The sequence below is a fragment of the Rhineura floridana genome, chromosome 1, assembly GCF_030035675.1.
Source record: "Rhineura floridana isolate rRhiFlo1 chromosome 1, rRhiFlo1.hap2, whole genome shotgun sequence".
NCBI lineage: Eukaryota > Metazoa > Chordata > Lepidosauria > Squamata > Rhineuridae > Rhineura > Rhineura floridana.
Window position 1 is genome coordinate 26,072,220 of NC_084480.1, and position 15,280 is coordinate 26,087,499.

The window sequence follows — 15,280 nt, forward strand, 5'->3', positions numbered from 1 at the left end:
TGAGTTACAAGCAACTCGTTATTTCTAACGAGTTACTTCCAAGCTCTGCCCCTGATATACCATATAACAGTTTGAAAAATTAACACAATTCTCCAAGTTTATTGGCACAGGTCTTTTTTTGCTCTCCTTAAATTGAACAATGCTTTCAGCACAATCTCTTGCATGATTATTTGGAAGTAAGACCCACTGTGGTCAAATAAGGGCTCTTCACAAGAGAGTGCCCATACAATACAGATTTTTCCTTCAGCAATAGCATAAAAACAGTGTCTGCTGAAGGATTTGATATATAGTAATACCTCAGTTAACAAATCCTCTAGGAAAGAAGCTCCTGTTAACAAAGTGTTTTTGGGTGCAGGGGGCATGGGGGGCACACTCTGACATAGTCAGAATGTGGCTCCTTGTCTACTGGATTGCAGCTGCTCCAAGCAGCTCTGTCACACATGGCTGGAATGGTGCTCCTTGCCAGGTGGCGCAGGCACCGCCGCAGTTAACAGTGCTTTGTATGCGCTGGAAGCACTGTTTACAGCGACACATCTGCCCGAGTATAGGGGGAGATGGCAGAGAGAGACCAAGCACAGGGTGGTGGTGGTGGCTGCCCCTTGCCTGCCTGCTCAAATGTACAGAGAGGAGAACTGTGCTCAATGCTTTAGATTGCTGTAACACACGATAAAAGAAAAAAGGCAAGGCAGGCATCCCTGGATGCGTGTTGGAAGAAGCCTTAAAGTGGTCTGTATGCAAGACTTGCCTGACCTGGTTGTTTCATTTCAGACATGCATATTGTTAGTTTTGAATAAGAAGTTTGCTGAAATATCCTGACTGCTCTTCTTTTTGTGGTGTTATTGCTACCTCAGGTCCCAAAGTTTCTGTTAAACAAGTAATATCCGGGAACACATGTACTTCGCTAATTGAGATATTACTGTAGTCAGTTCCTCTTCCACTCTTCCCCCCTGCTCAGTTATCTGCTCAAGCACAAATTTGAACATTGTCTCTTCATTCAAAATTACTGTTGCAAGCGTGAGAACCACTGAAGTGTGGTGGTCACACGAAATTATCATATGCTGCCCTTTAACACTGAATGGACTTTCCCTGTCCTATCAAAGATACTTGTAACTGGAGATATCACTGAATGAACATCTAAATGCAAAGGATATGTTCTGCCACTGAGCCTGTCCCCTGCCCACTCTCATGCCATGTCATTTAGTATCTGCAAAGAGAAGGCATGTAGGTTGGAGAAATAATTGCTACTGCCATTAATACTAATACTTAACATTTGTGTTGTGTTTTCAATTGTTCAAAGCATTTTCCATGCATTATCTAGTTATAATCCTTCCTTAACCCTGTACATATTATTGGGTTGTAGTCAACTAAGACCTGCTCAGAGTAGACCCACTAAATTTAATGACCCTAAGTTAGTCATGTCTATTAACTTCAATGGGTCTACTCCAAGTAGGACTGGCATTGAATATCACCCATAATTTCTACTGCAGACATGTGAACTGAGGCTAGGAATGAGTAGCTTGCCTAAGCCACCTAGTCAATTCATGGAAGACTGGAGATTTGAAATGGACTTCCTGATTTGTAGGCCAGCTTCTTAGCCACTACTCACTAACCATCTGAATAATGTGCCTCCATCCCACGCTAGCATCACAAACTGCATCATTCACTCAGCCCATGTATTTCCTCTTTTCTGAAATTACGGGTATGCTGTGGGATTGGGCCAAGTGGAAGCAGCTCCCACACCACAATGATAATGAACCACTGATCCTTATAGTTGATTTGGAGCCCTTGTGCAACAAACCCGCTTCCCTGCTCCCCAAAATCAGACTTTTTTGCAATAAGGAAAGCAATGGGGAAATGCACTCAAAAGCGTGGGATAACATTTGTTTGATGCAGCATTGCATAGCTGCAAACAAGTAAGAATGAATGCTCAGTAAACAGCTGATGTCATCTAACCTCCCCGCAAACTTTGTGCAAACAAATTAGCACAATAAGCAGAAGCAACCCCCTCCCTGTTTCTCTCCCCTCACCCACATATACTTATTTGCAACGCATGTCCTGTACACATCTAAGGAGTTGGGAAGCCACAGAAGGGGGAAGCATGCATATGCACATATGCAGCATGTAAAATCAATAATTATGGATTCTATCAATTGCATAGATCCTCATACAGCAAGCCACTTACACATGCAAACATATTTGCACCTTTTTTATTGTGAACACCACTAATTTAGTAGGAAACTTTCAGAAGTGTGGTATCTACTGTTTCAAATCCCTTCTTTTGATTGGTAGCACAGTTTTATCCATGTTTGCTCAGAAGTAAATCCTGCTATGTTTAATGGGATTTTTCCATTGTAAGTTTGTACAGGGTTGAATCCTAGGGTTTAAATTAATATGGCACATTTGCGGGGAGGTTAAACTCTTGTCTGCTTGTATAGATTTCCCCACCCTACCCCAAAAGAGGAAAAGCAGAAGAGATGATAATTTCACATCTTATTTTAAGATGAAAGATGTTTTATGGGCTTACAAAAATGCTCTCTTTGTCATTTTATACAAACATCACATTATGTTTAGAGAAAAAAAATGTCTCCAGAATGCTATCAGAGAACAAGTGAAAAAGGAGAGCAAATAGTGTAAACTGTGTTAAAAAATGATTTTCCTCTTTACAATATTTAGACCCACATGTGTCAGAGAAGGAGGAACCATATCATCAGCACATAAAAGTACAGAAGTCTTAAGGGACAAATTGAAGGGGGAAAGAATTCAGGGCTAGACAGCCTTGGAATGATATCATTAAGAAAAAGGTTGAAAAGCAGGGGAGATAAAATGCACCCTTGCTTAACTCCTTGATTGATTGAAATAACATCAAAGAACCTGCGATTCCTTCTCTGATTCCATCGGTGTGACATTCCTGAAGAGATATAAAGGGTGTTTACATTATATCTAACTTGATTGATGGCCAATATCCTCAAACTCCTCTGGCTGAGCATAGATGCCTTTGCAGATTCACTGAGATAGAAAATCTTCCACACTACATTTTATTTTGTGTTTTATACTCAGAACAGAGTTTTCCATTGTTAGATACCATAGTATTGGGATTACATTAAAAAAATTATCCCAGAAAATATATACTGGCCTGGTTTGCACATAATGCTAAACCATGTGAACCCAGCCCAACAGCTTAACTATGATTAAAGGTCACTTATTATCCAAGATTGCTAGTTGGTATATAAACTTTAGTTAATGTTAACCATAGGCTTAGCATTATGTTTGAACCTGGACCTCCCTATTAATGATGGTTAAGAAGCTGTCATTGCCTCAAAGCCACAGAGTCAGGAGTGGCAAAAACCTGCTGTCAAAGCTTGACTGCTCTTGATGGTGCTTTTAACTATTCTGTGATATAATAAACCAAGGTTTAAGTGATCATCTGCCAGATCCCTCGGCTTTAATTGTGGTTTAATAACTATTGTTTAGCAATAAGTGCGAACCAGGCCTTTTTGTACTGTTAGATACTGGCCTAATTGGCACACTTCTTACATAGTTAAGCTGCTGGGCCGAGTTCATGCATAATACTAAACCATAGTTCTGGACCCTGAAAATCTTAATAACTATAGGTCGGTAGCAAATGTTCCATTCCTGGGCAAGGTCCTGGAACAAGTGGTTGCAGGCCAGCTCCAGACACTCTTGGATGAGACCGATTATCTGGATCCATTTCAGTGGGGTTTCAGACCTGGTTTTGGCACGGAAACAGCCTTGGTCGCCCTGTATGATGACCTTTGTCGGGAGAGAGACAGGGGGAGTGCGACTCTGCTGATTCTCCTTGATCTCTCAGCAGCTTTCGATACTATCGACCATGGTATCCTTCTGGGGAGACTGGCTGAGTTGGGAGTGGGAGGTACTGCATTGCGGTGGTTCCGCTCCTACTTGACAGGTCGCCTCCAGAAGGTGGTGCTTGGTGCTCAGCACCCTGGACTCTCTAGTAAAGGGTTCCACAGGGGTCAGTTCTGTCCCCCATGCTGTTCAACATCTACATGAAACCATTGATTGCGGTCATCCGGAGCTTTGGAATGCTTTGCCATCAATATGCTGATGACACGCAGCTCTATTTCTCCTTTTCATCTTCTTCAGGTGAGGCTGTCAATCAGTGCCTGGCTGCAACAATGGACGGGACGAGGGCTAATAAACTGAGGCTCAATCCAGACAAGACTGAGATGCTGCTAGTGGGTGGTTCTTCTGATCGGATGGTGGATGTCCAACCTGTTCTGGATGGGGTTGTACTCCCCCTGAGGGAGCAGGTTCGTAGCTTGGGGGTTCTCCTAGAACCATCTCTGTCACTTGAGGCTCAGGTAGCCTTGGTGGCACGGAGTGCCTTCTACCTTCGGTTGGTGGCCCAACTACGTCCCTATCTGGACAGGGATAACCTGGCTTCAGTTGTCCACGCTCTGGTTACCTCCAAATTAGATTACTGCAATGCACTCTACGTGGGGCTGCCTTTGAAGACAGTTCAGAAACTGCTGCTTGTGCAAAATGCAGCGGCCAGATTGGTAACAGGGACCAGATGGTCCAAACATATAAAACCGATTCTGGCCCGCTTGCATTGGCTGCCCATATGTTTCTGAGCTCAATTCAAGGTGCTGGTTTTGACCTATAAAGCCTTACACAGCTTGGGACCACAATACCTGATAGAACGCCTCTCCCGATACGAACCCACCCATACACTACGGTCAAGATCAAAGGACCTCCTCCGGGTGCCTACTCCAAGGGAAGCTCGGAGGGTGGCAACAAGGGAGAGGGCCTTCTCTGTGGTGGCCCCCAAATTATGGAATGATTTGTGTGATGAGGTGCGCCTGGCGCCAACACAGTTATCTTTTCGGCGCCAGGTCAAGACTTTCCTCTTCTTCCAGGCATTTTAGCATGTGTTTTAAATTGTTTTTATATTGTTTTAAATTTTAAAATTGTGTTTTAAATTGTTTTTAAAATATGTGTTTTAAATTGTATATTTGTTTTAATGTTTTTGATTGCTGTAAACCGCCCAGAGAGCTTCGGCTATGGGGCGGTATACAAGTACAATAAATAAATAAATAAATAAAATAAATAAATAGTTTAATAAACCATAATTTAGCATTATATGCGAACCAGGCTATTGACTCTTCTGTGACTTACAAGGTTTCTCTTTTACTCCATGCAAAAGAGTTTCCAGAGATAGCTATAAATTGTCACAGGCCTGGTTCAAACAACACACTAAGCCAAACCTTGGCTCAGCAAGACTTCACAAATATGTGGGCTCCTGATCCTTGTCAATTTTGGTTCTCTCAGTTTCTCGTTTTTCCAATCATCAATTCAGTTCTCAATATTTCTGCAGCTATTTGTGATTAAAAAAAAAATCCTCATGAAAATTCTTCAGCATTTTAGTGTCAATTTCTTCTAACAAACATATTTTTGTATGCAGAACTGACTAGTGTACACATTTTTGCAAGCAGTTTCTACTATTATAATTCATTTTTGTTTGTTATTTTCACGAATACATTCATTTTTACACACTCTTTCCCCTCGTATATGCACATTTGGAGAACTGCATCGCAAAATTCAGATAAGTGCAAATTTCAAAGGATGGCTGCATTTCAGTTCTCATGTTTTAGAAAGTGCATATTTGATAAATGTCTTTAAATGCAAACTAAATTGAATTTCTCCCCCATCTCTAGCTCCTGCAGAGTCCTCCCTGGCCCTTTTGGCTGCCGTGCCATCTTAAGTTAAGCCAAGCTTTAATTTAGCATGTGAAATGAAAGGAAGACCTTGTTATTGCTCTTGAGCAGCTCTCAGCCATTTCAATGGGGCACATACCAAAGAACTTCCCAGGGGATTGTAGCCAGTAAGCTTGATCCTACATTTAAGAGACTCTGATGTTCAGTAAAGGGGGAGGGGTTGTTGTACATTGCACTTTAGCCATGGTACAGCCCTCATTATTAAGTATGTGCTCAGATGTTGCTCAAAATAATCAGCCACACAGATCAGGGGTGCTGTGCTGTATATTGCCCTGATGAAGATATTTACAATACAGCTGCAATTCTACACCTTCTTATATGGGAGCACACCCTGCTGAACTCAGTGGGACTTGAGTCTGAGTAGATATGTATAGGACTGTCAGAGCTTGGAAAAGTTACTTTTTTAAACTACAGCTCCCATCAGCCCCAGCCAGCATGGCCACTGGATTGGGCTGATGGGAGTTGTAGTTCAAAAAAATAACTTTTCCAAGCTCTGACGGACTGTACTGTGAAGGTACATGCTAAATATAAGGGGCAGCCAGTAATTGACTGTTTTGTTAGCCATGTATCTGGGGAGTGCCAGAAATTTTCTATTGCTTTGGACTTTAGCAAAGTTGTATAGTGCAAGCAGAACATTAGTTAATGCAAAAATATGTGAACCCCATCACCCAGTATTATACTAACAAATAATGTACCTTACTTTCCCTTGCCCTTCCCTGGGCACACCTCTATGCAATGTTTCTAGTATGAAGCTCCTTAAGAGCCAGAAAAGTAGAAGGTGAAGGAGTAAGGCTTGTTCTTCCACCTGGTTGCATTGATCCCCTTCACTCTGGCTATGCACATATTCTTGATGCTGGTGCATCTTGTGCCAGGAAGAAAACTAATTGTGCTAGAACTTTAAAACTATCAGTCCAGAAGTGAAACTGTGGCCAAAGTTAGAGATTATTGTTTATGTATATATTTCTCAGAACACTAAAGCTTAATGCTTCCCTCTATTTCCTTAATCCCCACCCATCCATTGTGCATTATGCACAGTTTTGACCGATGTCATGGAATAGATTTTGTGGACAATTTGATTAAATTTCCAAGGCTGAACAGGAAATCCCTACACAACTACACAAACAACTTCAGTCCAGCCATATCTCAAGCAGCTCATATGTCACAAAGGGGCAGGGTTCTGTTGTAGAATTCTGATGGAAACTGGACCATAAATGTTACAGGTGTCCTAGACAGTCGTCAAAATCTTAAAGAAAGCAGTGTTCTGTGAACAGTTTTAATTTGTATGGAGGTGCCTCCAAGCTGTCACTATTTTGCAGGAAGTATTGAAGTGCATACCAGAACTTGAGGCTTGTGCAATTAAAATGTATTTATTAAAAAAAAAAGTGTAGCTCACCTTTCAGTGCAAGATTTCCAAACTAAGGAACTTTAAAATAAAATCAATCAATTTTAAAAAATTAATAAAACAGAGAACGAGGCAAGCAAAAAAAAATCATAACTAGAAAAGTCTGCAAGAATAAAAAGTGATATCATCATCCTTAAAAATGCCACACTCCTGGATGAGATGCACTGCAACAGAGAGCTGGGCCAAAGCTGGCTCACCCAGCAGGGACTGCCAGCCTAATCAATAGTGAGACTATAACATTATATTGTATTGAGTGATTGAGAATTTCATGTATTAAAAGTCCTGCTTAGTTTTATGATGCTGTCTTTCTGTGGTGGTGGTAGTGATGATAACAGTTTAAAACAACAGCAGCATATACATAAAACCAATTCAAATCCAAGACAGATATCAACTTGCATAAAGAATTTAGAAGGCTTGTTGAAAGCGAGTGCCAAAAAGACAATAGAGAAGGTTCCAAACAATATAGGGATTATTATGTGCCCCTCACTGTGCAACCCCTGTCCTGTTGTGCTATTTATTAGATTAGATTTAATATTTATACCCCACTTTTCTATGAAAATAATAAAACAAGTAGCTTACAATACAAAATAAATATACCATATGCAACAACAATTTGAAACACTGAATATTTCTGTCCTTTTTTCATTTTTATAAAGTGGTAAAGAACACAACACAGTCCTTTGCAGTACCTCATTGTGCCATTTTATGGGCCTCTAATTTTATGCTTGTTTGTTTGTTTTTTAAAAAAATTGAGGCTGCATAATCTCCTTTTCCTATGAGAATGCACATCCCACCAAATTAGGGGATGGTAAGAGGTGAGTTAAGAGCAGCAGAGCTACTTTCCCATGTTGCAGGAAAACCAACCCAATTTTTTCTATGCAGGGAACTTTGGATAATGGCTACATTCATGCAAAGTATAATATAGGCTTTAGGCAGACTCTGACCTGGTTTGCACATAAATCTAAGTCATCCGGCGCCAGTGCTGCTGGGCCAGGCCAGGCTGTGGGAGGAGGAGGCGGCCCACCTATGCGAAGTGCCCCTGGCCGAGCCACTCCTCTCCTGGCACCATGCCACCCTGGTGTGCTGGCTGGAGGCCCACCTGGGCCACGGGGAGCACGCCATCAGCCTCAAGCAATTCTGCGAGGCCCTTGAGGCCCATGCTGGGCCCGCCCAAGCCACCGCTGCCAGAGTGGGGGGAGGCGGAGCAGGAGCAGGAAGGGAAGCCACAGCAGCAGCAGCAGCCGCCGCAGAGCGAGCCTAGAGCGAAGAGATATGCTATCAAGGTTGCGTTTCATATCCAGCCATACCAAGTTCGTGACAACACAGTGCACAACAACATGAAATATATCCTAGGCAAGTAAGTGCTCCATGACCCAAGAAATCCAAATGCCAAGTCAACTTCACCCATTTTGGAAAGTGGCAACAAACTCTTGCTGGAGGGTCAAAAAGATAGGACAGACCTTTGTGAGGCTTGCATAGAACAAAAAGGACATTTCTTTTCTTAATAATGTTATTTGTTATTTAGTTTAATTTTTGTAAATTGTATTGCTTTTATTGTTGTATTTTTATATTTGTGTTTATTTTTCTTTGTAAGCCACCTTGAGGGCCTTTGGCCAAAAGGCGGGGTATAAATAAATTTAATAATAATAATTGTTTGTTTGAATGTGTGAACCCATCCCAGCATAAGAACATAAGAACATAAGAAGAGCCTGCTGGATCAGGCCAGTGGCCCATCTAGTCCAACATCCTGTTCTCACAGTGGCCAACCAGGTGCCTGGGGGAAGCCCGCAAGCAGGACCCGAGTGCAAGAACACTCTCCCCTCCTGAGGCTTCCAGCAACTGGTTTTCAGAAGCATGCTGCCTCTGACTAGGGTGGCACAGCACAGCCATCATGGCTAGTAGCCATTGATAGCCCTGTCCTCCATGAATTTGTCTAATCTTCTTTTAAACCCATCCAAGCTGGTGGCCATTACTGCATCTTGTGGGAGCAAATTCCCTAGTTTAACTATGTGCTGAGTAAAGAAGTACTTCCTTTTGTCTGTCCTGAATCTTCCAACATTCAGCTTCTTTGAATGTCTCTGAGTTCTTGTATTATGAGAGAGGGAGAAGAACTTTTCTCTATCCACTTTCTCAATGCCATGCATAATTTTATACACTTCTATCATGTCTCCTCTGACCCGCCTTTTCTCTAAACTAAAAAGCCCCAAATGCTGCAACCTTTCCTCGTAAGGGAGTCGCTCCATCCCCTTGATCATTCTGGTTGCCCTCTTCTGAACCTTTTCCAACTCTATAATATCCTTTTTGAGATGAGGCGACCAGAACTGTACACAGTATTCCAAATGCGGCCGCACCATAGATTTATACAACGGCATTATGATCTCGGCTGTTTTATTTTCCATACCTTTCCTAATTATCGCTAGCATGGAATTTGCCTTTTTCACAGCTGCCGCACACTGGGTCGACATTTTCATCGTGCTGTCCACTACAACCCCGAGGTCTCTCTCCTGGTCGGTCACCGCCAGTTCAGACCCCATGAGCGTATATGTGAAATTCAGATTTTTTGCTCCAATATGCATAATTGTTTATATTGAATTGCATTTGCCATTTTTCCGCCCATTCACTCCGTTTGGAGAGGTCTTTTTGAAGCTCTTTGCAATCCCTTTTTGTTTTAACAACCCTGAACAATTTAGTGTCGTCAGCAAACTTGGCCACTTCACTGCTCACTCCTAATTCTAGGTCATTAATGAACAAGTTGAAAAGTACAGGTCCCAATACTGATCCTTGAGGGACTCCACTTTCTACAGCCCTCCACTGGGAGAACTGTCCGTTTATTCCTACTCTCTGCTTTCTGCTTCTTAACCAATTCCTTATCCACTCTCCTCTTATTCCATGACTGCTAAGCTTCCTCAGAAGTCTTTGGTGAGGTACCTTGTCAAACGCTTTTTGAAAGTCTAAGTACACTATGTCCACTGGATCACCTCTAACTATATGCTTGTTGACACTCTCAAAGAATTCTAGTAGGTTACTGAGACAGGACTTTGCTTTGCAGAAGCCATGCTGGCTCTGCTTCAGCAAGGCTTGTTCTTCTATGTGCTTAGTTAATCTAGCTTTAATAATACTTTCTACCAGTTTCCCAGGGACAGAGGTTAAGCTAACTGGCTTATAATTTCCGGGATCCCCTCTGGATCCCTTTTTGAAGATTGGCATTACATTTGCCACTTTCCAGTCCTCAGGCACGGAGGAGGACCCGAGGGACAAGTTACATATTTTAGTTAGCAGATCAGCAATTTCACATTTGAGTTCTTTGAGAACTCGCGGGTGGATGCCATCCGGGCCCAGTGATTTGTCAGTTTTTATATTGTCCATTAAGCCTAGAACTTCCTCTCTTGTTACCACTATTTGTCTCAGTTCCTCAGAATCCCTTCCTGCAAATGTTAGTTCAGGTTCAGGGATCTGCCCTATATCTTCCACTGTGAAGACAGATGCAAAGAATTCATTTAGCTTCTCTGCAATCTCCTTATCGTTCTTTAGTACGCCTTTGACTCTCTTATCATCCAAGGGTCCAATCGCCTCCCTAGATGGTCTCCTGCTTTGAATGTATTTATAGAATTTTTTGTTGTTGGTTTTTATGTTCTTAGCAATGTGCTCCTCAAATTGTTTTTTAGCATCCCTTATGGTCTTCTTGCATTTCTTTTGCCAGAGTTTGTGTTCTTTTTTATTTTCTTCATTCGGACAAGACTTCCATTTTCTGAAGGAAGACTTTTTGCCTCTAAGAGCTTCCTTGACTTTGCTCGTTAACCATGCTGGCATCTTCTTGGCCCTGGCGGTACCTTTTCTGATCTGCGGTATGCACTCCAGTTGAGCTTCTAATATAGTGTTTTTAAACAACTTTCAAGCATTTTCGAATGATGTGACCCTCTGGACTTTGTTTTTCAGCTTTCTTTTTACCACTCCCCTCATTTTTGTGAAGTTTCCTCTCTTGAAGTCAAAAGTGACTGTGTTGGATTTTCTTGGCAATTGGCCACTGCTCCCAATCGGTTCAACAACACTTATATCTCGCACCAGGTCCCGGTCCCCACTGAGGATTAAGTCCAGGGTTGCCGTCCCTCTGGTCGGTTCCATGACCAACTGGTCTAGGGAATAGTCATTTAGAATATCTAGAAATTTTGCTTCTTTGTCATGACTGGAACACATATGCGGCCAGTCTATATCTGGGTAGTTGAAGTCACCCATTACTACCACATTTCCTAGTTTGGATGCTTCCTCAATTTCATATCTCATCTCAAGGTCTCCCTGAGCATTTTGATCAGGGGGACGATAGATCGTTCCCAGAATTAAATCCCTCCTGGGGCATGGTATCACTACCCACAATGATTCTGTGGAGGAGTCCACCTCTTTTGGGGTTTCCAGCTTGCTGGATTCAATGCCTTCTTTCACGTATAGAGCGACTCCGCCACCAATACGTCCTTCCCTGTCCTTCCGATATAGTTTATATCCAGGGATAACCGTATCCCACTGGTTTCCTCCATTCCACCAGGTCTCCATTATGCTCACTATATCAATGCTCTCCTCTAAGACCAAGCACTCCAGTTCTCCCATCTTGGTTCGGAGGCTCCTAGCATTGGCGTACAGGCGCTTGTAAGCAGTGTCTCTCTTCAAGTGTCTTTGGCACTTGTGGTTTGGCCTGTGGTAATTTTGCCCTTCTGAATTTATATCCTGTGCCCCTACTCTCACAATGCCTACTTCTAGGCCTACCCCTTTTACAATTTCATCATTTCTTTGGTCTTTATCCCAGGAGGGAGGTTTATTCTGAACCAGACCTTCCTCAGCTCCTGTCGGGTTTCCCCCCTCCGTCAGTTTAAAAGCTGCTCTGCCACCTTTTTAATTTTAAGTGCCAGCAGTCTGGTTCCATTCTGGTTCAAGTGGAGCCCGTCCCTTTTGTACAGGCCCAGCTTGTCCCAAAATGTTCCCCAGTGCCTAACAAATCCAAACCCTTCCACCCAACACCATTGTCTCATCCACGCATTGAGACTGCTAAGCTGGGCCTGTCTGGCTGGTCCTGCGCGTGGAACCGGTAGTATTTCAGAGAAAGCCACCTTGGAGGTCCTGGCTTTCAGCATCCTACCTAGCAACCTAAATTTTGCTTCCAGGACCTCACGGCTGCATTTCCCCATATCGTTGGTGCCAACGTGCACCACGACCACTGACTCCTCCCCAGCACTGTCTACCAAACTATCTAAACGACGGCAATATCCACAACCTTCGCACCAGGCAGGCAAATCACCTTGCGGTCTACACGCCCATCACACACCCCACTGTCTATGTTCCTAATGATCGAATCACCCACTACAAGGATCCCTCCACCCCCTGGAGATATATCCTCGGCACGAGAGGATAGCTGCTCATCCCCCAAGGAATGGGTCCCTTCTAAGGGATCGTTTCCATCTTCCTCAGCTGGATGCTCTCCTTCCCTGAGACCATCATTCTCCATGATAGCAGAAGAGCTATCATCCTCGGAGTGGGACACAGCTATAACGTCCCTGAAGGCCTCCTCTCTGCCTCTCTCAGCTTTTCCAGGTCCGCCACCTTGGCCTCAAGGAAATGAAGTCGTTCCCGGAGAGCCAGGAGCTCATTGCACCGAGAGCACACCCATGACTTCTGTCCAACAGGCAGATAGTCGTACATGCTGCAGGCGGTGCAAAACACTGGAAAGCCCCCACACCCCGCTGGCTTCTTACCTGCATAATTTTGTTTAAGGTTTATTACATCAATGGGTTGGGGACTGTGGTTTAGTTGAGGTCAGGGAACAGACAGGCAGAGTTGGGGGCCCTGGCCTCCTCGCCCTGCTGCCGAACTCGCTCTGCTGCTTAACTCGCCTTGACGCTTTGTCAGCTGGGGCCTTTAAGGAAGGCTAAAGCTGCCCTTTTTAGCAAGGACCGAGCTGACTCTCTCCCTGTATGTATTGGAGTTTCCTTTTTTCCCTTCTCTTCGACTGGAATTTAGCCTTGTTTAGTGTCCCCTGAAGCTTTCCTGCTAGGGTGGTGTTGAAGATTAGCTTTCTATAGGCTTCTCCTAGGATCTGTCCCCTAAGATATAGGTTCTTTCAGGATTTGGCTCCTAGCTCAGGGTGACCTTAGGCTGCCCTTATTACTTATTGCTCTGAGCTGTTTTAATTCAATTAATTAACAGAATAAATGGGAGCTACTTACCCTCTTTTCGCTCTGCTGCTTAACTCGCCTTGACGCTTTGTCAGCTGGGGCTCCCTCTAGCTCCCTCTAGCTCGTGGAGCAGACTAACCATAGTTTTGTTTTCAGCCAAAAACCAAACAAACAAGTGACGCCACCTGTTGTTGGCTTATGAATCATGATTTGTTTCAACTTTGCTTTGGCATTATGTCTGAACCTACCAGCTTTGCTTCACTATGGTTTGTTTGGCCACCCCATCCCAGACACTTCGCATGAGGCAAGAGTAGGTGGAAAACAAATCAAGCTTTGGAGAAGTAAAACCTGGTTTGTTTGCTTATCTGTAAGGTGTCTCATGGTTCACTGAATAAACTATGGTTAAACTATGAAAAACTATGGTTTAGAATGATGTGCAAATGCAGCCTTTGTCTGGTCACACAGAGACCTCTGCTTACCTGATTTGTTGTTGCTTACTTGTGTTACTTTTTCATTCTCCTCATCATCACTGTCACAATTTAATGTCTGAATATCTGACTCTGGGTCCACTTCACACTCCTGATCAGCAAAGCTCTTCAGTGCAACAAGACGGTGGTGGATTGCTGCATATAGAGATGCAGCATCTTTTGAGCTTGCCTGTGTAATAAATAAGACCCATGTATCCATTAGGTATGGTTTACTAGTTCATCAATGAAAGGTTGAGCACACTGAACAGATATTATAAAATTACTGAAAAGGAGCCCCAGTTTGAGAAAATGATTGACCCATTAAAATCTAGTGAACCCACCAATTCCTGCATGACCTCAAAAGGTCGTACACATACACCATCCAAGGGAAAATTTGTCTAGTGAAGGAGTGAATGGATGTAGCTACCACAACATTGTGTAGAGTAATATGTCTCAGAGGTGGTACACATATTCATCCATATGCACGGGGCCCACTTTGCGTGATCTCCCTCTCCCCATTTTTTTGCATGGGAAGGATTGCACACTCAAACCTACATTATATATGTGTAACATTGTGTCACATGTACTTGCTCCCATAGCACACGTACATCTTCAGGTGGTGTGAAGACATGACCCCTTAGTCAGGTAAAGCAGTTCTTAGCCCAGTTAAGTACCTTAAGGATCACAGGCTATAGTTTGTTTATTTATTCATTTAGATAATTTATGTACACTTTTCAAGATCTCAAAGCAGTTTTACATGGTAAAATGGGGCAACAATTAAAAAATCCTCAGACATCTTTTAAAAGTTTTAACTAGAGTTTTATATGGACTCTGAGACTGCTTCCTCAGGCGGATGGTATCGGCACCCAGACCCCCTGCCCTCCGTCCATGGTAGAGCATCTACTTTGCATGCAGAACATCCCAGGTTCAATCCCCAGCATCTCTAGGTAGTGCTGGGAGAAACCCCTGTCTGAAACCTTGGAGAGCTGCTGCCAGTCACTGTAAACAATACTGAGCTAGATGGACCAAGGGTCTGACTGTTTAAGGCAGCTTCTTATATTCCTAAAAAGTCACTCTTAAGGGTCAGGGGACAGGGTGTAGGACACAGATGGAGGATCTGTGGCCCTCCAGATAACTGCCATCAACCCTAACCATTGGCCATGGTGGCTGGAGCTAACAAAAACTGGACTCCAACATTCTGTATCCCTGCTGTAGGTGGATGCAGCAGGCAGTGGGGGTGGGGAGAAATTTGCCCCTAATGGATCCAAGCCATAAAAAATGACAAAGCAGCAGTAATGAAACATGCAAACAGAAATTAAAATTTAAAAGCTTACAAAATCTAAAACCTTAAAATTTAAAAGCAAACAAAAAGTTCTCAGCCAAGGGAATAACAGAACCATCCTGACCATGGCCAGGGCAGAGCAGTGGATCAAAATATGTGGTGTAGGGGTTAGAGTGTTGAACTGGGACCTGGGAGACCAAGGTTCAAATCCC

General features: G+C 43.2%; 1 protein-coding gene across 6 annotated transcripts in view; it reads right to left on the reverse strand.

The window, feature by feature from the left end:
- Window positions 1-15,280, reverse strand: part of RANBP3L (RAN binding protein 3 like) — an 83,094-nt gene that overhangs the window by 17,388 nt on the left and 50,426 nt on the right. For 4 of the 6 annotated variants that reach the window (XM_061616327.1, XM_061616363.1, XM_061616352.1 and 1 more), the window contains one exon: window positions 13,799-13,976. In XM_061616327.1, coding sequence (XP_061472311.1) covers window positions 13,799-13,976 — 178 coding nt within the window. Of the gene's footprint in view, window positions 1-2,535; window positions 2,909-7,752; window positions 8,419-13,798; window positions 13,977-15,280 lie in introns of those variants that run through there. The other 2 variants (XM_061616345.1, XM_061616336.1) reach the window with 2 other exon arrangements.